Consider the following 23,253-nt stretch of genomic DNA (forward strand, 5'->3'; position numbering starts at 1 on the left):
TTCTGTGGCCACAACTATGTTAGGTTGGGCAAGGCCCCTGGGACTCAGACATGTGACTCCTGGCCTTGATAAGCAGGCCTGGCAGATAAGTCCACCCACCCGAAGAAGGATTCCTGGTCTGGGATTGAGACAGAGGGGACCCACTCCCACCCTGAAGAACTTTAGCCACTGCACCTGCCTTCTATATCTTTATACCTCTGGGACAAATGTATCTCGAAGATTAGGATGGGTCTCCTGGAAGGAAACTCCAAGTTTTCTTTTTCCTTGCAGCATCTCAGTTATAGGAGCCATTGAGGTGAGGGAGGTGGTTCTTTCAAAGGGACCCTGGAGGGAAGCAGCAGACTGAGAGCTGAGGTATCAGTGGGCAGGATGTCAGAGCCCACAGATCATGAGAATCCTGATGTGGCTGAACCTTTAGCCTAGATCCCAGAGCTCTTGGAATCAGAGAAGGGAGGAGCAGAGAGAACCACTTTTATCTTCATCATAGGGAGGGAGACTCAGGCCCTCTCCTAATGGTCTCTCTTTAACTTTCTGGATGACACCAGGCCAGTCTTAACAAAGTTTCTGAGTTTCAGCCTCCATTGCTTCCAATTTGGGGTCAGGAAGCACAGGGAGGAGGTTATAACATTATATGTGTTGACTCCCAATGAGTTGAGACATTTAAAAGGAAATTAGTAGATTTGTCCCTATTCGAGAAAGGGAGGTCAGTGGAAGAATCGATTCCGTAAGGATATCAGCCACTACGTAAGTTCCCGACACTGAGGCAGAAGTGGTGGGGGATGCTAATGTATGAGAACTAATCATGTTCTCAAGGGGCCCACGGTCCGGTTAGAGAAACAGGTGATCAGGGTGCAGTCACTTTCACAGGAGCAGAAGTCCTGTGTGGAGTTGTTGCGTGTAGGAGGCCCTAGAGGCTAGTGGGAGTTAGGTGGGACTTACAGATCACTGATGGCTGTGGAAGGCTCCTGAAGAAGTTGGGCTTTGAGAGCCGGAGGTGGGTGTCTTAGATACAGCCCTGGACCAGGCAGGGGACAGGACTTCAGGGTCTGAGGTCTAGTTTTACCAGTTTCTTAGGGCAAGTTATTTCCTGTCCTTGAGCCTGAGTTTCTCCATTTATAATCTGGGGACCATGATTCCCTTTCTGTCCTGAAAGGCATTTTGAGGAACTTTCTGTTCTCATTATTCGAAAGATCAGAATAAAAACCTGTAAGTTTATGAGTCTTCTGAAAATTCCTGAGTATCCAGGATCTATGGCCCCTAGGATGAAGCCTGGAGTTAGAACTGGGTGGGCCGTCTGGTGGGCTTTTGGGTGGGGGAGGGGGCAGAGCAGGAGGCCTCTAGGCCAGGCCCTGGGAGCCAAGTCAGGGATTATTTTTATTCCTCTGGTCATGGCACATGGCCCAGGTTTAACGATGCCATCTGTTCTCCCCACTCCACCCCCCTCCAGCTTTCATTCTGGCAGGCCCTGAGGGTCACTGTGGAGCACTTGGGGAAGCAGGAGATGAGTGGGATCCTTTTCTGGACTGGTATTAGCTTACCCCCCATTCTCCTAGCTGAGAAACAGAGGCTCTGTGGGAAGTTTGCCTAGTTAGGAAACTAGCTGCCAGGCTGCACATTGGGCAGTGAGGGTGGGAGAGGCTAGACCAGGAGATGGGAGCAGACCACACAGGGCTGGGAGCAACTCCATTTTGGTAATGAATCCCATGGCCCGGGGCCTTGGGTGACCTGCTGCCCTGCTTTTGCTGGGACAGACCCAGTCTTAGGGACATGGAGTTCAGGTCCTCAGAAAACCTGCATCATGGGGCAGCGTCCGGCACAAGTCTGGTTCTCCTCAGGTCTGGTGTTCTGCCGGGCTGCCCAATTAATGCAGGGACCCAGGGTGCTCATTTCGCTTGCCAGTCTAGCACAACTTGGGTGAAGGACAGGCCTGGACCACAGTCTCTTAGCGGGGCTCATGCAGGACCTCTTCTAACTTTCTGGCCTCCATAGCATCCTCTGCCTGGCCTGGACTGTCCATCTGTGTTTAGTGTCAAGTCCCAGGAGAAAATCTAGGCTAAAGTCAGGACATATGAAGCCTGAGATATTAAGAGTAATTAATAATAATAAAGCCCATTTAGGACTTTAGATCTTCCAGTTGAAGCATTTATTTATAGCTTAGTAACAGTGATTGTGAGGGTGGTGATGGTGACAATAAATAGCTCTAATTGAGCACTGACTGTGTCAGGCTTCATACTAGTTAACATATCATCTTATTGCCCATCGTATGGGCTATCTCTCCATGGCAGGTCATTTCCTCAGCCTTCCCTGAGCAAAGCCACAGGGTATGTCAAGCAACTGGTAGGCAAGCTCTCTGAGGACACAGAGGGTCCGGGCAAGGAGTGTGAGCCACAGACATTGCTAGGACAGAAGGGACCTTTGATCCTAGTGTTTTACAGATGAGTGAACTGAGGCCCAGAGAAGTGGAGGAATTGATCATGGTCACATAGTTGGTTGTAAAACTGCACCCAAAATCAGTCTCTCGATTCCCAGACATCAAACATTCATTTTACAAGCCTCCAAAATAAATCCCACAGGGATTTCCAGCAACTGAGATGCTCCCTCTATTATGACAAAGTCCAGACATTTATGGAGATTTTCTTTAGTTTCCTGAACACTAAACACAGAACAGTTCATCTTCCTGGAAGAGAAATCGTTATTTCACAAAGAACACTTACCAGGTACTCATTCATTTGTTCCCTTTGGTTTTCCAGCATTGTGCAATGTGCTTGGATTTTCTAGAAAAAGACAGTCATGCCTGTCCTCGTGGTGTCTGAAGTGTGGTGAAATGGACCAATCTTTCCTGAGATATGGGAAGCACAGGGCTCTGTTGGAGCACATAGGAGGGCGCCTAATCTGGACTTGAGGTTCAGATCATCCTCCCAGAGGAAGTGACATTTTGGCTGGGCCTTAATCAGGTGAAAGAAGTGGGATGGGGAGGAAAGTTGTAGGCAGTTCCAGGTGTGGAGAAAGAGCTTAGCATGTTGAGGGTATTATATGGATAAAAATTGAGTTTGGGGGTTGGGGGATGGGTACAAGGAATGATTTCAAGAGGATGGTGCCAATGGATGGAGGTATAGCAGGAGAGCAGGAGTTAGCTGATGATCAGCTTTGTATTGCAGAAAAATCATTCCATCTGCAGTGAAGAAATTATGGAGCCTGGGTGGGGTTGACGTGGTCCTCCTGCTGAGTATTGGTAGAAGCTTTGGATGAAAGCTCTGAGACAAAATAGAAGTGGGTTACAGAAGATAGGAGACAGTGAGACAGGTTGTGGTGGTTGTTTGTGGGAGATAAGAGGAAAAAGTTAAAGTATGCTCCTAGGTTCCTGGCGTCTGGACGGTTGGAGGTCCCACTTCCTCAGAGTGACAGAGGAGGAGGAGCAGGACTCAGTAGCAAGCTACAAATTTGATTTTGGACATGTTGTGTTTGCGGAGCTTTGGAGATGTCTAATTAGAGCTTCCTGGTAGACATTTGCTATATAGGCCTAAACTCAGGAAAGACGAAACTGATTTGGGGTCAAAAATATGTAGTGAAAGTGTAAGCCACAGGATTTAAAATAAAGAGGTCAGGTCAGAACCCTGATAAAAAACATTTATGGACTGGGTTTGGCAAAATGTGAAGCCAAGGAGAGGAAAGGAAGAGTTAAGACAATGAGTTAGACCAGGGGTCCCCAACCCCCAGGCCGTGAACCTACCGGTAGTGGTCAGTTCCTGTTAGGAACCAGGCCGCACAGCAGGAGGTGAGTGACGGGAGAGGGAGTGACGCTTTATCTGTATTTACAGCCACTCTCCATTGCTCGCTTTACTGTCTGAGCTCTGCCTCTTTTTGGATCAGTGGCAGCATTAGAGTCTCATAGGAGCATGAATCCTATTGTGAACTGTGCATTTGAGGAATCTAGGTTGCACGCTCCTTATGAGCATCTAATGTCTGATGACCTGAGGTGGAGCTGAGGCGGTGATGTTAGCTCTGGGGAGGGATTGCAAATATGGATTATCGTTAGCAGAGAGGTTTGACTGTATGGAGACCATAATAAGTCAATTGCTTGCAGGCTGATGTCAAAACCCTATTGGTGAGTGGCAAGTGACAATTAAGCTGCATCTGGTGACAGGCTATAAAGTCCCCTCAATCCCAGTTTATAGAAAAATTGTCTTCCACAAAACCAGTCACTGGTGCCAAAGAGGTTGGGGACTGCTGAGTTAGACAACTGGATAGTGGTCTTGGGTCTTCCACATATTTTGAGAATCAGCTTAAGTTTGTGAAAACCTTGTGGAACTTTAAGAAAAACTTAATTGAATTTACGATTTATTTATAGAGATACATTTTATATTTTCCCAATTATGAACATACCATTTCCTCTTCATTTGTTTAGTATTTTGTCTTTCAAAACAGTTAACGACCTTTTCTTCTTAAAGGTCTCATCTGTTGTTACATTTATCACTAGATAAATTTTGGATTTGGTTTCTTTCTTTCTTTTTTTTTTTTTTTTAATTTTATTTTTTGATTTTTCAATTACAGTTGTCCCATTTTCCCGCCAAGGCTTTGGTTTCTAAATGGAATATTTTTAAAAATTAAGTTGTCTAGTACCTTATTTCTGGTATAAAAGAATGTAATTGAGTTTGATATTGATCTTGCTGAATTCTCTTAGAAGTTTTTATAATTTGATTTTCTGCCTTTGTTGGCCACCACAGAGGTGAGCCACAAGCAGGCTGAGGAGAGGGAAGGGGAGGAAGCCTTAGCACTTCATCTCACCTGCTGCCTGTGCCCTCCCACTGGGCTGTCCTTCTGGGGTTTTATGGAGGCTTCATCACCTAGGCTTTGTTGGTTAAATCCTTGGCCATTAATTGGCCATAGGCAATTGATTCCACCTTTAGCTCCTCTCTCCTCCCCAGAGGTGGGGGTAAGGGAGACTGAAAGTTCTAACCTTGTAAGCACATGGTTGGTTCTCCTGACCATCAGCCCCCATCCTTAGGAACTTTCCAAAGGTCACCTCGTTCACATAACAAGACGCCTCTGTCTCCCTCATTACTTAGGAAGTTCCAAGTGTTGTAGGCTCTGTGCTGAAAACTTGGATGAAGACCAAGTATATGGTTCTTATTATAAATTACAATATCACAGTAGGTTTTGTGAAGACACCTTTTGGTGGGTTAAAGAAGTTTCTTTTGTTTCTTGTAGTTTGCTAAGAGTTTTTATTGTGAATAGGTCTTGAACTTTATCAGATTTTACCAAATGGCATCTTCTGAACTTATGGTTCAGAAACATGGTTTTTCTCTCTGTGTGTGTGTGTGTGGGTGTGTGTGTATCGCATGCCCAAACTTAGTTGTCATCACTGTTGTTAATGTTTTTGTATAGTTAATATTGTTTAGATTCATTCTTATTTTTACCAGTTGCTTTGCTCACTACTCTTCCATGTGTGTAATGCCTTCTTTTCATATACGTTCTTTTTGTTTTTTTAAAACACCTCCTTTACTGTTTTTTTTTCCAGTGTGGATCTGTTAGTACTAAATTCTCTCCATCTTTTTTTAAAAAGTATATTTCATTGATTATGTTGTCACAATAGTTTCAGTTTTTTTCCCTTTGCTCCCCTCTGCGCAGTACCTCCCTTCCCTCCAGCAACACCCCCCCTTTAGTTCATGTCCTTGGGTCATGCATATACGTTCTTTGGCTTCACCCTTTCCTATATTATTCTTAACTTCCCCTTGCCTATTTTGTATTTACCAATTATGCCTCTTAATCCCTGCACCATTTCCCCATTTCTCCCCCTTTCTCCTCCCAGCTGATAACCCTCCAAATGATCCCCATATCTATGATTCTGTTCCTATTCTGGTTTGCTTAATTGGATTTTGTTTTTATTTTTTAGATTCAGTTGTTGATAGTTGTGAGTTTGTTGTCATTTTAGTGTTCATAGTTTTGATCTTCTTTTTCTTAAGTAAACCCCTTTGACATTTCATACAATAGTGGCTTGGTGGTGATGAATTCTTTTAGCTTTACCTTGTCTGGGAAGCACTTCATCTGCCCTTCCATTCTAAATGATAGCTTTGCTGGATAGGGTAATCTTGGTTTTAGGTCCTTGCTTTTCATCACATTGAATACTTCTTACCAGACCCTTCTACAAAGTTTCTTTTGAGAAATCAGCTGATATTCTTATAGGCACTCCTTTGTAGGTAACTTTCTGCTTTTCTCTTGCTGCTTTTAAGATTCTCTCTTTATCTTGAACCTTTGGCATTTTAATGATGATGTGTCTTGGTGTGGTCCTCCTTGGCTCTAGCTTGTTTGTAATTCTGTGTGCTTCCTGGACTTGTATGTCTATTTCCTTTGTCAAATTTGGGAAGTTTTCCTTTATTATTTTTTCACATATGCTTTCAATTTCTTGCTCTTCCTCTCTTCGTTCTGGCACCCCTATGATTCAGATCAGATGTTGGCATGTTTAAAGTTGTCCCAGAGGTTGCTAAGCCTCTCCTCATTTTTTTCAATTTTTGTTTCCTCATTCTGTGCTGGTTGACTGTTTATTTCTTTCTTATGTTCCAAATCATTGATTTGAACCCCAGTTCCCTTTTCTTCACCATTAATTTTGTGTGGATTTTCCTTCGTTTCATTTAGCATAGCCTTCACCTCTTCACTTATGCATTTGCCGTACTTAAGCATATCTATCAAGCCTGTGAGCATCTTTATCACCAATGTTTTGAACTCTGCATCTCTTAGGTTGGCTATCTCCTCTTTGCTTAGTTCTCCCACTGGAACCTTGATCCATTTCCTCTTTTGGGCCATACTTCTCTGTTTTCTCATCTTGACAGGTTCCTGTGTTTTTTGCCTCTGTGTCTTAGAGCTGTTGCACCTGTTATGTTGTAAGGGGTGGAGCCTTAGGTATTTGTCAGTAAGGGGCGACCCGTTTCCCCACATTGTGGTGCTGTGTCGGGGGGAGGGGTCTGAGAGAACATTGCTGCTTGCCCAGCACTCTCCCCTTTTCCAGGTACTTCTCCCACTTCCCTATAGGACTGGTGCCCCTCAGCTGTTGCCCTGGCTGTCGTTCCCAGAGTGTGTGGGTCTGCGGATGTTCTAGGACTGTGGGGGCCCATTAAACAAGTGGACTCTCTTGAGAGACAGGCAGTTTCTTCCTCCACCCCAACCCCCACTGGTTTTCACAGTCAGAAGCAATGAGGCTGGGACTGTGAGCTGTGTGGTCTGGTCTAGTGCTGGGAGCACTCCCCAGGTATCCCTCCCTACTTTTTAAAATGTGTGACTACGCTTTCCACCAGCCTGCTGCTGCTGCTTTTGCCACCACACCGCGTCCTCTCTGCTTCGGATGAGTATTTCTTCTTTATATCTTTGTTTGTTGGACTTCCATGCAGCTCGATTTTCTGGAACTTCTGGTTGTTTCTAGTTTTGAGGTAGTTGTATTCCTTCTTAGTTCTGGAGGGAGACACAGTGTGTTTTTCTAGGCCTCCGTCTTGGCTGGAATCCAAATTCTCTCCATCTTTATCCAAAAATATTTTTATTTAATGTTCACATTTGAACAATATTTTGGTTGAGTTTTAAGTTCTAGGGTGACATATGATGTCACTCATATGTGGGGATAAACAGAAAGCAACAGATGAACAATCAAAACAAAACAAAAAACTATTCACACGGACAGCAGTATGATGGTTACCAGAGTGGAAGGGGGAGAGGGGAGGATAAAGAGGGTAAAGGGGATCAAATATATCATGACGGAACGAAACTGAACTTTGGGTGGTGAGCACACAATGCAATATACAGATGATGTGTTATAGAATTGTGCACTTAAATTATATAATATTACTACCAATGTTACCCCAATAAATTTAATCAAAAGAAAAAGGGGTTTTCGTAGGATAAAAGGTGAGAACTGGACAGAAGTTATGAGGTAGCAGTTTTGTTAAATGGACAGTATTCTGGTTTTTTTTAACCCTAGGCTTATTCAGCTAATGTTTCAGAAATTCTCAGTTATGCCAATTGCCAACTTATGTGGTGAGGGAAACTCAATCTTAAACTATTAAAATGGCTATATCAGCTCTTAAAATGTGTTGAGCCAGGTGCCAGATCAATGTCCCTTCAGCATGGGACACGGTCTCTGTCTCATGCTTGCTTGTTGTACCTTCACTAGACCTGCATTTGAGAATTGTCTAGGGGCTGCAGAGTGATTGCAATTCTGCTTTCAGGTGAAGACAGCCTGTAATAACACTGCTGAGTGATTCATACACATATCCAGAAATGACATTAACTGTTTCTTTCCTAGTCTTAGGGTCTGAAGGTGTTCACCAGTTTTTCATGTACAGTGAGGCAGCATGCTAACATGCTTTGTTCAGTTCTATGTATCTGAAAACAGCAGTATGTTCTTTGATGGTACCTGCATTGGCACCTTGTATGGAAAATAAAGATTTATCTCCAAAAAAAAAAAAGAAAAGAAAAAGTATAGGTTGACAGTTAATTTTTTTCTCAACAATTTGGAGATGTTATTTTGGTTTTTCTCGTGCTGTTAGTATTGAGAAATCTACAAGTATGATCAATGTATACAATCAATATAGTAATCATTTCTTTGTAGGTAATTTGTCCTTTTTCACTCTGGATGCTTTTAAGACCTACTCTTTGTTTTTTTTTCCCCAAAGTATACCTGTAATAGGTGCTTATTGTATTTGAATTTATTCTGGTTAGGATTAAGAATGGTTCCTGAATTGGAGGATTCATGTATTTCATTAATTCTGGACAATTTTCTGCCATGAGTAATGCACGCAGATCTGTCTTCCAGGTTGTTAATTCTTTTTCTAGCAGTATCTAATTTGCTGTTAGTCTCAATCATTGAGTTTTTAATTTCATTGACTAAAATATTGTTTGGAAATATTTTCCAGTCTGCTTTGTATTTTTGTTAGTGTCTAATTCTTTCTCATGTTTCCAATTCAAGTCAATAATTATTTATATAAATAACATAATATTATACAAAACACTATATGATAATTTTTGTGAATTGGCTGGGAGTTCCTGAGTAAAATAAAATTTAAATCTCAAATCTATTTAAGGGCAGGCCCTTTGTTACAAACTTTTAGGAGAGACAGTTAATTTTTTTCTTTTTTAAAGATTTTATTTATTTATATTTGTAGAGAGAGAGGAAGGGAGGGAGAAAGAGAGGGAGAGATACATCAGTGTGTAGTTGACTATTGCATGCCCCCAACTGGGGACCTGGACCACAGCCCAGGCATGTGCCCTGACTGGGAATCAAACCAGTGACCCTTTGGTCAGGCAATTTTTTTTTTTTGTACCTAGAGCTTAGGCCCAGACAGACAGTCTTCTGTGTTGTATTTTATTGGGATTCTACTTTTTCTCTGAGGATTGCAGTATAGTTCCCAGTTCCAACATCTCTGTATCTCTCAGGCCTAGGGTCTCATCTCTGAGTAGCTGTTGAAACCCAGTGGCTTTATTACTAAGATTAGCTTCACACCCTGCCTCCCAGAGCTACTGTAGTAACAGCTCATTTGCTAAAGCTTATAGTTCTTTCATTTTGGGTTTCTAGGGGTTTACTTTCTTCTGAAGTTAGTTATGCATTTAAAAGTATATTTGTTATATTTGTTATTTCTAAGTTCCATCTCTCTTTTTTTTTAAGATTTTATTTATTTTTGGAGAGAGGGGAGGGAGGGAGAAAGAGAGGGAGAGAAACATCGACTAGTTGCCTCTTTCATGCCCCCAACTGGGGACCGGGCCTGCACATGTGCCCTGACTGGGAATTGAACCACCGGGCTTTTGGTTCTCAGGCTGGCACTCAATCCACTGAGCCACACCAGCCAGGGCCCAGCCCTTAAGAGGTTTGTTTCGGAAGGTACAGAAAAATGGTTAAAAGTAAAGACTAGTAAAGACCAGAATTTCTGGTGGAGAATAAGCTAGTTTTTTCCAGATCAAGTGACCCCCTAAGGTGTACTTTGAGGAAAAGTTATTTTAAGGGCCACAAAGAGAAAGCCAACATTTATTATGCTAAAAGGCCTGGGGCACTGGAGGGCAGAGATCAAGACCCAATGGCTCTGTTGACTTGCTATATGACCTTGGGCAAGTCCTTAGACCTTTCTGGGTCTTATTGTCCTCATTTGCTAGCTGAGGGGATTGGGTTAGGTATCCCCGAGGGTTCCTGCGCCTGTGCCAGCAGTCTAACTAAGCTCCTTGGGTCCTCCGACTCTGTCCCAGGATGCCCCCAGCAACACACACACTCAGCTCCTCCCTTCCCTTCACTGCATGGTAACCACTGACCCTCACACCCACCCCTCTATGAAGAACTGTGTTCTTCTAACATGCCTGGATCGTAGATGAGGGGCCTTAGGTATGGGGAATGCTCTGGAAACGTCTTACCTCAGAGGGTCCTGGATCGAAGTGGGTTGGAACTCAGGTGTTTAGACTCCTATTCCTGGGTTTGGGCTGCTGGGCTACATTGCTCCTCATGGCTAATGAGGGAGAAGGAAAGGTGTGATGTGTGTGATGGGGGGAGACCCTCCTTTGCAGAGTTGCTCAGTGGCTGGGGGCTTGGAGAGGTAAATGCGATGGGAGGAAAATGGTCACCACCTGGTACTCTGTTTTAGGATTAGTAGTATGGCCCTGGCTGGTGTGACTCAGTGGATTGAGTGCTGGCTTGTAAACCAAAGGGTTGATAGTTTGAGTCCCAGTCAGGGCACATGCGTGGGTTGTGGGTCAGGTACCCAGCTGGGAGAATGAGAGAGGCAACCAATCGATGTATCTCTCGCACATGGATGTTTCCCTCACTCTTTCTTCCTCCCTTCCTCTCTCTCTAAAAATAAACAAATAAACTCTTTTAATTAAATAAATATCTTTTTAAAAAAAATAGTAGTATGTCCATATGTCCTGCTCCTTCCTAAACTCCTGAGACCTGTGTCCAGAAATTTACTTCTTGGACAGTTGGTTCCAAGAGGTCACTGGATTTGTCTTGGACTGGGGCAAGGACAGGGTTGTGTTGTCAGCTTCTGGAGGCACCATCAAGTCAACCTTGGCGGAGCCCCAACATGTGAGAATCTGCCAGAGCTAAAAGCCTCCTTTAAAATCAGCCCAAGCTGGGGATGTAATAGAGAACCATGAGCTGCTTTATTTTGCATACTTTCTTTTAACTTAAGTTTTTAATTATGGTAAAAACAAAACCCATAAATTTTATCATCTTGACCATTTTTAAGTGTATTGCTCAGTGGCGTTAAATATATATTTTGTGCAACAGATCTCCAGAACTTCATTTTGCAAAACTAAACCTCTGTGCCCATTAACACCAACTCCGTATTTCCGCCTCTCCCCCAGCAGCTGCTGTGCCACTTTCTGTCTGTATGGATTTGACTCCTCTAGGCACTTCATATAAGTGGAGTTGTATTTGTCTTTTGGGGTCTGGCTTATTTCACTCAGTGTACTGTCCTCAAGGTTCATCCATGTGGTGGCATGTGACAAAATTTTCCTTTTTAAGGCTGAATAATAGTCCATTGTATGCATATAACACATTTTGTTCATCAGTTCATTTGTTTGTGGAGACTTGGGTTGCTTCCACCTCTTGGGTATTGTAAATAATGGTGCTGTAAACATGGGTGTGCAAATATCTCCCCAGGACGCTGTTTATAATTATTTTGGAAATATATCCAGAAGTGAGATTGCTGGATCACATGATAGTTCTATTTTTAATATTTTGAGGACCCTCCATATTGTTTCCCACAACATCATTTTTGTCCATTATTGATTTAATGCCAGACCATCTTTGTCTCCTCCTTCCCAGCCCTGTCTGGCTTCTTAGAGCTATGATCAGAGAGTGCCCAGGTCATTGTGCTCATTAGACAGGTGGGCAGCTGAGGTCTGCAGAGGGGAGATGACCGGCCCTGGGTCCCAGGCCTTCTGACCCTCCTGGACTTTTCGTGTCTCTTCGTCCCCTAGCCTTGTCCCTCCAAGCTCCTGCGCTGTGAGTGGCTGGGGCTTGGCACTCCCTGGACACCCCTGTCCCATGGTCCACATAGTTCTTCTACCAATGCTGTGGTTTCTGCCCAAGCAGGTCCAACAGGCGCTCCTCCAAGCGGAGCCTTGGAGGGCACGGCCGGCACCATTACCTCCAACGAGTGGAGCTCTCCTAACTCCCCTGAGGGGAGCAACGTCTCTGGGGGCAGTCAGGCATTGGACAAGCCCATCGACAACGATGCAGAGGGGGTATGGAGCCCGGACATTGAGCAGAGCTTCCAGGAAGCCCTGGCCATCTACCCACCCTGTGGCCGGCGCAAGATCATTCTGTCGGATGAGGGCAAGATGTACGGTAAGGACGCTGTTGGGGCGGGGCGGCAGGCCCTGACCTCATGGTCCAGCTCTGGAAACAGAACCTAGGCAAGAGGTGAGGCGCAGGAGCCTTGGGGCACCCTCCAACTGATGGAGGGGGATGGTCTCTTGAGGCTTCTATCAGATGGACTCTGCTTTCTTCTGAGCTGCGTTCCCAAGGGATGGGAGGGCATCTGAGGAGAAGCCTTTGCATGTGTGAGGAGCTGGGGTGGTGGGAAACTTGGGAAAGGAGTAAAATACTGGAAAAATCCCACAAGCTGTCCACCAGGCTTGGCTTCGCAGGGTGGTCAGAAAAGTGGGTACTGGAGTCATTCCCTCCTTCATGAGCCTTCTCTGTTCCCGGTACAGAGGGCAGATTAATCCCCACTCGCAGTTTGCTGGATGAGGGGGTGAGCACATGTTGAATGGACTGCAAGGCAGAGCGGAGGGATTCCAGCTGAGAGATCTAGAAAGGCTTAATCTTCTGAGGGGCTGAGAGTGCAGAACATACAGAGACAGAAACAGTTTATGCCCAGCAGCTGAGCGGGAAGGACCAAGCGGTCTGCCTGGGGCTGAATTGACTTTTGGATGAAAGAAAGGGTATTTGGGAAAGGAAAACAAAAACTAAACAGCTGTTGGAAGCCCCAGGTCAGGCTTCCATTCCCATTGGAAAGTCCTCCCGGACCCCCAGCGTCAAGTGCTGATCTTGGGAAAGAGCTGAGAGGGTCTCTGTAACTGGTGGAAGACTCTGAGAAGAGAAGGCTCAGCCCTGGCTTCCAACAACGTAGCTCTAGTCCAGGGGCTTCCATTCAGGGTCTCTCTCCCCAGCCACACAGGTGCCCCCATCCCAGCACAGATCCGTTGCCAGCGGTTTCAAGAGCACTGTGTGAGGGACTCGTGGGACTGACTGTATTTGTCTCCTATAGCTGCTCTAAGAAATGACCACAAACTTGGGGGACTTAAAGCAACAGAAATTTATTCTCTCGCAGTTCAGAAGCCCTCAAGTCTGAAATCGAGGTGTCCTTGGATGGGTTCCTTTTGCGGGCCTGAGGGAGGATCTGCTCCATGCCTCTCTCCTGGCTTCTGGTGCTTGTTGGCAATCAATCCTTGTGTTCCCTGGCTTGTAGCTGCATCTCTCCAGGCTCTGATTTGGTGTCACATGGCCATGATCTTTCTGTGTCTGACTCTGTGTATCTTCCCGTACTCTTATCAGGACACCAGTCATTGGACTAAGGGCCACCTTAATCAAATATGATCTCACCTTAACTAATTACACTGTAAAAACCCTATTTCCAAATAAGGTCCCATTCGGAGGTTCTAGGGTAGACAGGAGTTTTGAGGGGGACACTGTTCAGCTTAATTCAACTGACTAAATTCCCATCTGGTTTGTTACTGGCCCAGTGGGTCCTGGAGCCCTCACAGCCCCTCTGCATTATGCTGTAACCTACGGCCTACCCTGTGAGGCCAAAATGAGGCCTTCTCTTTCTTTTGCTTGTTGGGCAAGCAAGCTTCTTTTGAGCTCGGCCCTAGGTCTGTTCCTCAGTCACCAGTAAGTAAAACTGCTTCCCTCTCCTTTCCAGCCTACTGCGTGGCTGTGCTTGGTTCCCACAGTCTTTCTTCTGTGGGCACCCATGCCCTGGTCGGCCCCTGTACCACTCCTGCTCTAACCATATCCTTTCCTGATGGTTGCTTCTCACTTTTGGTCCCTGTGGAAGCTTCATGGAGGAGACACTGATAAGTGTGGAGCAGGTCCCTGGTGTGGGATTGGGTGCTTTACATCGGTCCTCCCCGTGGAGATGGTGAGGGCCGGAGGCTCTCGGGCCCCGTGCTCTTCCTGCTCCTTTGGTCGAGAGTGGGGAGGTTGGTGCTGGTCGTGAGCTGAGGTGAGAGGGGGCCAGGGGTGTGCAGCGGATGGCGCATAGTTTAGCTGGAGAGCTGTTAGGGTCCCTGGTTGGGAAGCCACGGGGTGGGCCCAGGACACTTTGTAGGGAGAGAGTTGAGATTGCCACAGGGTATCTGGGGAGGCCCATGGAGATGGCAGAATGTGACAGAATCAGTAGACATTTATTTGAGTGCCATGGTGCATCAGGCTCTGCGTGCTGAGCTGTTTCTTTTTGTGTGTGTGGCAAAATATACATAACAATTGCATTTTTTACCATTAGTGTGCACTTCAGCGGCATGAAATCCCTCCGGGACTTTTTTATCATCCCAGCTGAACTTCTGCACCCATTAAATATGAACTCCTCAGCCACCCCTTCCCCAGCCCCTAGCAACCACCACTCTACTCATATAGGAGGTACCTCATATAGGAGGAATCATACAGTATATGTCTTTTTGTGTCTGGCTTATTTTACTTAGAATAATGCCCTCATGGTTTACCTATGTTGTATCATGTGTCAGAATTTCCCTCCTATTTAAGACTAAATAACATTCCTTTGTATGGATAGATAACATTTTGTTTATTCATTCATCTGTTGATGGACATTTGGGTGGATCTCAGTTTTACTTAGTTGTTATGGGTAGATATTTCTCTCCTCACTTTACCTATAAATAAATTGGATTAAGAGACTTTATCTTCAGACCCCAGATGATTGTGAGTGAGCCAGGGTTTGGTAAATCCAAGTCTGCGGACTTCCGACAGTCCTTGGGTTCGAATTGTTTGGCAGGAGAGCTGTTGAGTCGGGGGTGGGGGGCGGGTTGAAGCAGGATGAAAACGGTGTTTGGCAAACTGTCCTGGCCACGTTGGTGTCCCATATACAGAAGGAGAAGGAGGGGCGCCGGGTGAGGGGTTGGCACAGAACAGGACCTGGGAGGAGGAGAGAGGCTGAGGCTAGGAGCCTCTTAATTATCCTGAGACAGGAGCACTCAGTGACCTCCAACATCCATTTCTCTTTAATCTCTTTGAGGGAGGGACAGAGGAATTATAACCTTTGCTTGCAGAGGCAGAGAAAAGCTCAGAGAGAAACTCAAGAGAGGCCAAGAGATTCTCCCAGAGTCTCTCAGGTGGTAAGCGGGAGAGCCTGGGCTAGAACACAGTTCTCCTACCTCCTTGCACAGTGCTCTCCCGTTGAGCTCTACAGTGCTTCCCACCTGCTCCTGCCTTCTCCCCTGCCTGGCCTCCTGCTCAGACCCAGCCCCAGGTGGGGCAGACTGTGGGCAGGCGCTGGAAGGTGCTCGGCAGTGTTTGACACCACCCAGCCCCCACTGCACCTGCCCTATGTGAGTACAGATCCTGCTGGGGTTCAGACGCTGGCTTATCCTCATCTCCTCTTACCAGGCGTGGGGTCTGGGCCAAGGCACGAGTGCACAGGGAGTTAATGGAGGGGCACTCAGCGGGGGCTCCGGTCCAGCTAGGGGGTATATATAGCTCTGAGCTCAGGCCCAGTGTGTGGGATGGACCCCAGGGAGGCGCAGGAAGAGGGCCAAGCTGCCAAGCTGACTCAGACATCATCTCACTGAGGCTGCTGTCCTCTGTCTTCTCATCTTCCTTTGGAGACCCTTCCTCCCGGGCCAGAGCCCCTGAGAGCCCTAGTCTTACACTCCGCCGCCTGCCACATCCAGAGGCTGGCCGTTGTTTTCCAGGTGGGCCAGCCCGGTTGAGCACAGGATGGGAGCTGAGAACAAGCAGGCGGGAAGAAGGCTCAGGCAGGAAGAGCACACTGGCTGCAGGGTGCCCAGAGGAGGGCCTGAACTTGCAGACTCTGAGGACAGCAGTGGGCCTGGTCTGGCGCACCCAGAGCAGCATGCTGACTGGCCAGGCAGACATGCAGATGATACGCAGAGCCGCGGGGCAGATTAGCGCCTGTTATTTCTGAGCCCAGCCTCCCACACTGTGGACTGGCTCCCCAGCCAGGGCTCTGAGTCCTCTCCTGCTCACGGCTACTTTCATTTTTGCCCCGTCACTCCATGACCCTTGCCCTGGCACTGACATGCTGGTCATTCTGACCTCCTTTAGCCAGGCCTGGCCCCTGGCCCCATGGGCAGGTGTGGTGAGGTAGGCGTGGGGCAACTTCTCTCCTCCATCTGCCCTCACACTCTGTCTTTCCCTCTCCTGACAGCTCTGCCCTGGCCTTGATGTCTTGCTTTCTTTCTCCCTGCCGCTTGCAAGAGGCTGTGGCTGGTTCTGTTTTCCTCTGTACATATGGCCAATAAAGCACAGGGCTGGGTTATTGTGCAAGTTTTCTGGAAGGAAGTGGAGCCTGAGCTGGTAGAAAAGGGAGCTGTGTGCTCAGGCAAGGGAAGAGAATGCCATTGGCCCAAAGGTGGTATTTTGTATGGTGACCTTGGGAGAGCTGGGCAAGGCGCTGTGATAGCGGACTGTCAGGGGTGAAGGGATCCTAATTTTGGATGTGTCACAGCTAATGAGAGGCAGAGCAGGGACAGGACCCAGGTCAGGGCTCTTGTCACTGAGATGATGGGACACGAGCCAGGGGACCTCATCTAAGCTTCTCTTCCCACCTCACCGCCTTGTCACGTTCCTTGGATCCTCGCTGCCCTTTGCTTTGTCATCCTGTGTTTTCCAGCTCCTTCCATGCTCTCCATTCTGGGCTAGAAGCGGGCTTTGTGCATTTGGAGGCTGATGATGTGAGCCTAGGGTCAAGTCCACTCTGTCCCAGTAGCCACGGTGACCTTGGGCAAGTTGCTTAACCTTTCTCAGCATCAGCTTCCTCATTTGTAAAATGGGGTGATAGCGATACTACCTTTTTGGGAAGGGAGTATATTTATGTATTGATTTTACTGTGGGGAAAATATATATTACATAAATTTTACCATTTTAACCATTTTGAAGTTCAGTGGCATTAAATGCATTTACTTTGTTGCACTGCCATCACCTCCACCCCCTCCAGAAATTCTTCATCCTCCCAGCAGAAACTGCACACCCAATTAAACACTGAATTCCCCATTCCCTGCTCGTCCTGCCCTGGCAACTTCTGTTTGGTGTTCTATCAATTTGACTATTCTAGGTACTTCATAGTAGAACCATAGAGTATTGGTCCTTTTGTGACTGGCTTCTTTCACTTAGCTCAGTGTCTTCGAGGTTTGTCCATGCTGTGGCATGTGTCAGGATTCCATTCCTTTTCATACGCTCCATTGTCAGGATGTACCACATTTTATCTAGTTATCCATTGGTGGACACTTGGCTACTGTGAATACTGTTGCTATTGACATGAGTGTACAGATTTCAGGTTTCAGTTCCTTTGGGTATACACCTAGAGGTAGAATTGCTGGATCATATGGTCATTCTATGTTTAATTTTTTGAGGAACTGCTGAACTATTTCCCAAAGCGGCTGCACCATTTTACATTCTACCAGCCATGCACAAGTGTTCCAATTTCTTCACATCCTTGTTAACACTTGTTATTTTCTGTTTGTTTTTCTTTTAACTAGTCATCCTTGTGGGTGTAAAGTGTTATCTCATGGTTTTGATTTGCGTTTCCCTAAGTATTAATGATGTTGAGTATCTTTTCCTGTCATTATGAGAAGAAGACACTGCCTTTTCATGTCGCTGCTGGGATGAGAGCATGTAAGAGGTGCCCAGTGAACAGCCGTGTGATGTGGAGCAGAAAGAGACATGTCACCTGCCTTCAGGGGCTCACATGGGATTGAGGGAGTCAGACAAGGATTGTGAGAAAGGAACAGACCCTGTGCACCAGCGCTCGGAGGCAGGAGTGGGCACACCTACTTGGGTGGGGATCAAGGAACCTTTTTGGGCCGGTGGCCTTGAAGCCTGGGTAGGATTTCACCAGAAGCCTCAGAGCCCTCCAGGGACAATGGTGGTACTAGCTCAGATGTCAGGCCTAACTGCTGCCTTCTCAGGCTTCAGGCACAAGTTTCCCCACAAATAGCCTTCTCCTTTGCAGGTGTTTATAGCTTCAGCTGATCCCTGGACCTTGGGATTAGGGCTGGTTGTGGAGGAAGGGCCCCCTCCCTGTCCTGGCTTGCAGGGGTGAAATGGAGAGGTCACTGCGTGGGGAGGCTCCTGCCTCGGGTCCTCAGCCCATTCTAATTTTGAAGACTAATAGCATCAGTTATAACAGGATCTTGTTAATGATATGAACAATAATAGCTGTCTCTACTGACCTGCTAAGTTCCAGGCACTTTACTTATTGTACTTTATGCCACTTAATATGTCTGTGGCCCAGAGGGAGGGTTGGTGCCAAAAAGGAATCAATAGAGAGGAAACAAGATACAGAAATGACCTGTCTTAGATAGGATTTTGCAGGTGGGATAACAATTTCGATGATAATATATGGCCAAGGAAAAGCCTGGGGTGGCTGGCAGGGTGTATGGGGAAGATGGTGGTCACTGCTGTGGACCCTGCGTTGGGAATGGCCCTGCCCCCAGCCTTGGTGAGGCTCCCTTCCCCTCCGGCAGGCCTCATCCCTGCTGGGGTGGGGCCATAGATGTGAGCTGGGGGCTGTTGGACACATGTGCTCTGACAGATGGGCCGCAGTCTGGTGGGAGTGTCCTTCCCAGCCCCACCCAGGTCCTTTCTGGGATTGGCCAAAGCCACCTGCCACACTGCAATGCCCAGCTGCCCAGCTAGCCTCCAACAAGGCCCAGGCTGGCCTCCTGCTGCCCAGCATGCACACTTAACCCCCAGCGGGGAGGAGGCCTGGGGTTGCACAGCTAGTGGCAGAGCTGGGGCAGGATACAGGTCTCTTTCCCTTCCACTGACTTCTGGATTTCCTCCTGGTTTCTGACTGCCCTTGCCCTTCGTGGCTGGCCTTCACTGATTTCAGGGCTCTACCTCTGGGCACATGCTCCCTTCTACCCCGACTCTGTTGGCCTCTTTTATCTAGGGCCCATTGGCTTCCTTCAGCTCTGGATACCACTGTCCCTGAGAGAGTGACATAGGTGGGCAGGCTCTTAGGCCCAAATAGTTGGCTCTCCCTCCAGAACCTGGGGCAGGGTGAGCAGCAGTCAGACATCACCAAGGACTGACTTCATGCAGAGACTCAGCGAACTGGGGACTGATGCAGTGAGGAGGAACAGAATGGTGTCTTGCAGAGGAAGCAACCAGTTCAGCCAGGGGAGGGCATCCATAGGAAAAAGCAGTCATTGTGTGATAGTCACAAAGCCTTAGAAATGGATGTTTTGTGGCTGCTGGGACACGGAGAAACTGTACGACATTGAATAAATCACTTCCTCTCTCTGGGCCTCAATTTCTTCTTTCTTATGCTAGACTGGACCTCTGGGGTCACCTGGCCCAGCCCCTGCTTCTGAGAGAGATGGCCCTTCATCCCATGTTAAATAGAAGTAATGCTGTGCAACAGTTAAGAGATAGGCTCTGGAACCAGACTACATGGATTTGAATCTCAAACACTGGCTGACCTGTGACTTTGAACATGTTCTGAACCTCTGTACCTCAATTTCACTGTCTAGAGGAAAGGTGACAATACCAGCTGCTATTAGAGCTATTGTGAGGAATGAAAAGGTAAATGCAAATAAAGCTGATCGAGTATACATTCTCTATTTGCACATGTACTTGGTACATGTAAGTGCTCAATAAATGTTCATTATTGTTATTGCAATATAATTACAAGAGTGAAAGAAACTACAGCAATTCCCTATGTATATGGAAGCCTGGATTAGATGCCAGCTGCCCTGGAGGCAGGAGAAGGGCTGGGTTGACCTCTGCAGGACCTCCGGTTGCAGGAAGGAAGCTGTTTGGTCCCTCTTGGCTCAGTACACCCTCAGAAACCCAGCACTTCACTCCCACCCAGGAGGGAACTCTCAACTGCTAGCATCACCTCCAATAAGGAGAATGAGACTAGATGGAAACGGTGTGAGATGAGCCAGTAAGGGAGGGGAAGGTGCAGCTCCAGAGAAAAGGAGGGAAGAAGCATAGTCTGAAAAATACACAGCCAGTTGAGCCAGACTTGGACCCCTTGGGTTTGGCTCCTTGGCCCCACTGCTGGCCTCTTGCCCACATTTGAGACAGCCTGTCCGGTAGCAGAGCTCCTGAACACTACAGCGGAGGGCAGAGGTGGTTGTGTGGCCGGGCAGGGCTCCTGGCACAGGGGGTGGGTCATCTGGGATATCTGGAGGAAGGGTCTCAGCTGGTGGTGGGCAAGGGCCCCCTCAGCTGCTGAAGAGGAAAGGCCCTTGTGCTGGGGGCCTGGAGTCCCCATTCACTGAGCGTCTTCTCTGTGCGAGGTGCTGTGCCGCTCGCAGTGGCTGAGCCAGGGCTCAAACCCAGGCAATTAGTCCTGGGTCTGCTGGTGGATTATCTGGGTGAGTTTTTCCAAGCTCAGTTTCCTCATCTGGCAAACAGGTATAATTGCCTGCCTTTTTGTAAGGGGAGAGGTAGGTTCTCTGTGAAGTTAAATGAGGCTCGTGCTTCAGGAACTCTCACTTGCACAGACCCCTAAACTTTTTATTTTTAATCTAAAATTGTAAAGTAGTTATTGAAGTACAGCTGCCATACAATAAACTACACATATTTGAAATGAACAGTTTGGTAAGTTTTGACAAATGTTTACACCCCTTAAGAGTGTGAACCTCTCCATCTTAACTTAAAATGATCTTAACCTAATTTTGTATTTATATCTTAAATTCTTATTCTCAAAGAGAACTTTCCAATTTTTAGATGCTTTAGGCCCCACAAAAATCTGGATTTACTCTTATATGGAGGGGCTCAAATGAAACCAGTATAAGAAAGCACTTTGAAAATTCTGTAAGGCTAATCAGAATTGAAATGTTATTTCCTTTATTTGACTCATACCTTTCCCTTAGAAGCTAAAGCACTTAATGGGACATCTTATCATCTTTTTATTTTAAATATTTAGGGATATTTTATTATTTTTTTAAATATATTTTATTGATTATGTTGTCACAGTAGTCCCAATTTCTTTTCCCTTTGCTCCCCTCCACCCAGTACCCCCCTTCCCTCCAGCAATCCCATGCCCCTTAGTTCATGTCCATGGGTTGTGCATATAAATTCTTTGTCTTTACCCTTTCCTATATTATTCTTAACTTACCCCTGTCTATTTTGTTCCTACCAATTATGCTTCTTAATCCCTGCACCGTTTTCCCATTTCTCCCCTTCCCCTTCCCAGCTGATAACCCTCCAAATGATCCTCATACCTGTGATTCTGTTCCTATTCTAGTTTACTTAGTTGGATTTTGTTTTTATTTGTTAGATTCAGTTGTTGATAGGTGTGAGTTTGTTGTCATTTTAGTGTTCATAGTTTTGATCTTCTTTTTCTTAAATAAGTCTCTTTAACATTTCATATAGTAATTGCTTGGTGATGATGAACTCCTTTAGCTTTACCTTGTCTGGGAAGCACTTCATCTGCCCTTCCATTCTACATGGTAGTTTTGCTGGATAAAGTAATCTAGGTTGTGGGTCCTTGCTTTTCATCATATTGAATACTTCTTCCCAGTCCCTTCTACAAAGTTTCTTTTGAGAAGTCAGCTGATAGTCTTATAGGCACCCCTTTGTAGGTAACTTTCTGCTTTTCTCTTGCTGCTTTTAAGATTCTCTCTTTATCTTGAACCTTTGGTATTTTCATTATGTTGTGTCTTGGTGTGATCCTCTTTGGGTCTAGGTTGTTTGTGACTTTGTGTGCTTCCTGGAGTTGTATGTCTATTTCCTTTGTCAAATTTGGGAAGTTTTCCTTCATTATTTTTTCACATAAACTTTCAATTTCTTGCTCTTCCTCTTCTCCTTCAGGCACCCCTATGATTCAGATCTTGGCATGTTTAAAGTTCTTCCAGAGATTCCTAAGCCTCTCCTCATTTTTTTCGATTCTTGTTTCTTCATTCTGTACTGGCTGACTGTTTTTTTTCTTCCTTATATTCCAAGTCATTGGTTTTAACCCTGGTTTCCTTCCCTTCACCATTGGTTTTGTGTGGATTTTCCTTAGTCTCATTTAGCATAGCCTTTACTTCTTCCCTCATGCATTTGCTGTGCTTAAGCATATCTGTCATGTCTGTTACGTTGTAAGGGGTGGAGCTTTAGGTATTTGTCAGTTCGGAGTGATCTGTTTCACCGTGTTGTGGCGCTGTATATGGAGGAGGGGTCTGAGAGGGAACAATGCTGCTGCTCAGAACTCGCCCCTTTTCTAGGCACTTCTCCTACTTCCGTATAGGACTGGCGCCCCTCTAGCTGTTGCCCTGGCTGTGGTTCCCAGAGTGGGTGGGTCTGTGGACATTCTAGGACTGTGGAGGCCCTTTAAACAAGTGGACTCTGCTTAGAGACCAGCACTTTCTTCCTCTGCCCTTACCCCCACTGGATTTCACAGTCAGAAGTAATGAGGCTTTATTTTCCCGGCGCTGGAACCATGAGCTGTGTGGTCTGGTCTGGTGCTGAGAACGCTCCCCAGGTGTCTCTCCCGACTTTTTAAAATGTGTGACTGCGCTTTCCTCTGGCCTGCCACCACCGCCACCACCACCACACCGCGTCCTCTCCGCCCTGGCTCTGCCCCTCCTACCTGTCTGGATTAGTATTTCTTCTTTATATCTTTGTTTGCTGGACTTCCATGCAGTTTGATTTTCTGGAACTTCTGGTTTCTAGTTTTGAGGTAATTATATTCCTTCTTAGCTGTGGAGGGAGACTCAGCGTGTCTATCTAGGCCTCTATCGTGCCCGGAAGTCCTAGGCATATTATTTTTTATAGCAAAGTCACTATACACTAACTGTCCAAAAGTAAAAGACTGCTAAATATATTATAATTTCTTAATAAATCAGAATAGTATATTATTAAAAGTGATGCTGTGGACCTACTCAATAAAATGGTTTAAGAAGCAGATTGCAAAATATTACATACCATATCATAACATTTTACAAGACACGTAATTATGGAAAATAAATACTGCAAAGACAGTCACCAAAATGTTAATCATGATTATTTCTGGCTTTGAGGATTATTGGTGATCTTTTATTTTGTTCTTAATACTTTATCTGTTTTATACATCATTTAACAAATATTTA

At 46.1% G+C, this 23,253-nt stretch overlaps 1 protein-coding gene across 1 annotated transcript in view; it reads left to right on the forward strand.

Annotated features, from left to right (window-relative positions):
• Nucleotides 1-23,253, forward strand: part of TEAD4 (TEA domain transcription factor 4) — a 65,633-nt gene that overhangs the window by 16,765 nt on the left and 25,615 nt on the right. Inside the window, exon 2 of the mRNA XM_090273848.1 lies at nt 12,062-12,316. Within this exon, the coding sequence (XP_090129974.1) occupies nt 12,310-12,316 (7 nt within the window). The 5' untranslated portion in view covers nt 12,062-12,309. The remainder of the gene's footprint in view (nt 1-12,061; nt 12,317-23,253) is intronic.

This window comes from Furipterus horrens, unplaced genomic scaffold, assembly GCF_987537825.1.
Source record: "Furipterus horrens unplaced genomic scaffold, mFurHor1.1.pri manual_scaffold_4, whole genome shotgun sequence".
In the NCBI taxonomy this organism is placed as follows: domain Eukaryota; kingdom Metazoa; phylum Chordata; class Mammalia; order Chiroptera; family Furipteridae; genus Furipterus; species Furipterus horrens.